The sequence below is a fragment of the Aptenodytes forsteri genome, unplaced genomic scaffold, assembly GCF_000699145.1.
Source record: "Aptenodytes forsteri isolate BGI_AS27 unplaced genomic scaffold, ASM69914v1 Scaffold1839, whole genome shotgun sequence".
In the NCBI taxonomy this organism is placed as follows: domain Eukaryota; kingdom Metazoa; phylum Chordata; class Aves; order Sphenisciformes; family Spheniscidae; genus Aptenodytes; species Aptenodytes forsteri.
In genome coordinates this window covers 1-719 of record NW_008794663.1, presented here as the reverse complement: position 1 = coordinate 719, position 719 = coordinate 1, and the positions used below count along the sequence as shown (strand labels likewise).

The following is a 719-nucleotide window of genomic DNA, read 5'->3' as shown; positions in this document are numbered from 1 at the left end:
GCGGGGTGGGGGGGGGACACACACGACGACAGGAGCCCCGGGGGGACACAGGGGGGGCCTGTTGCTGAAGAGGCAGGGCCTGACGCCGCCCCTCCCCGCAGGGCTGTCTCCCGACCTGCAGTCGATGGAGCAGATCCCGCGGATCATGCGTCCCACGGACGTGCCGGATCAGGGCCTGCTCTGCGACCTGCTCTGGTCCGACCCCGACAAGGACGTGCAGGGCTGGGGCGAGAACGACCGCGGCGTCTCCTTCACCTTCGGGGCGGAGGTGGTGGCGAAGTTCCTGCACAAGCACGACCTGGACCTCATCTGCCGGGCGCACCAGGTACCCCCGGGGGGCGGATTTGGGTCCCCAGTGGGTGTTGGGAACGGGGCAGGCGTTTCTACCCCTAGTATTTGCCCCTCAAGGGCGGTATTTGCTCTTGGGGCTTCCTGGGGAGGTATTTGCCCCCAGAGGGGGATGTTTGACCTTGGGGGGCGTTGGGGAGGGACTTGCCGGGACTGTCTGGGTTGGACCCCCGGGGGTATTCGGCCCCGGGAGGGTGGGTATTCGCCCCGGAGGTGCCCGGCTCAGCGCCGGCTCCGATGCCCGCGCAGGTGGTGGAGGACGGCTACGAGTTCTTCGCCAAGCGCCAGCTCGTCACCCTCTTCTCGGCGCCCAACTACTGCGGGGAGTTTGACAACGCGGGCGCCATGATGAGCGTGGACGAAACGCTTAT

The 719-nt window shown here is 67.9% G+C and overlaps 1 protein-coding gene across 1 annotated transcript; it reads left to right on the top strand.

Moving 5' to 3' along the window:
• Nucleotides 1–96: 96 nt before the first annotated feature.
• Nucleotides 97–713, top strand: LOC103894189 (serine/threonine-protein phosphatase PP1-alpha catalytic subunit; the record flags this gene model as incomplete). The annotated part of the gene is made up of 2 exons (XM_009273527.2): nt 97–325; nt 598–713. Coding segments are annotated over exons 1-2 (317 nt in total), but the record flags the coding sequence as incomplete, so codon positions are not given.
• Nucleotides 714–719: the final 6 nt, after the last annotated feature.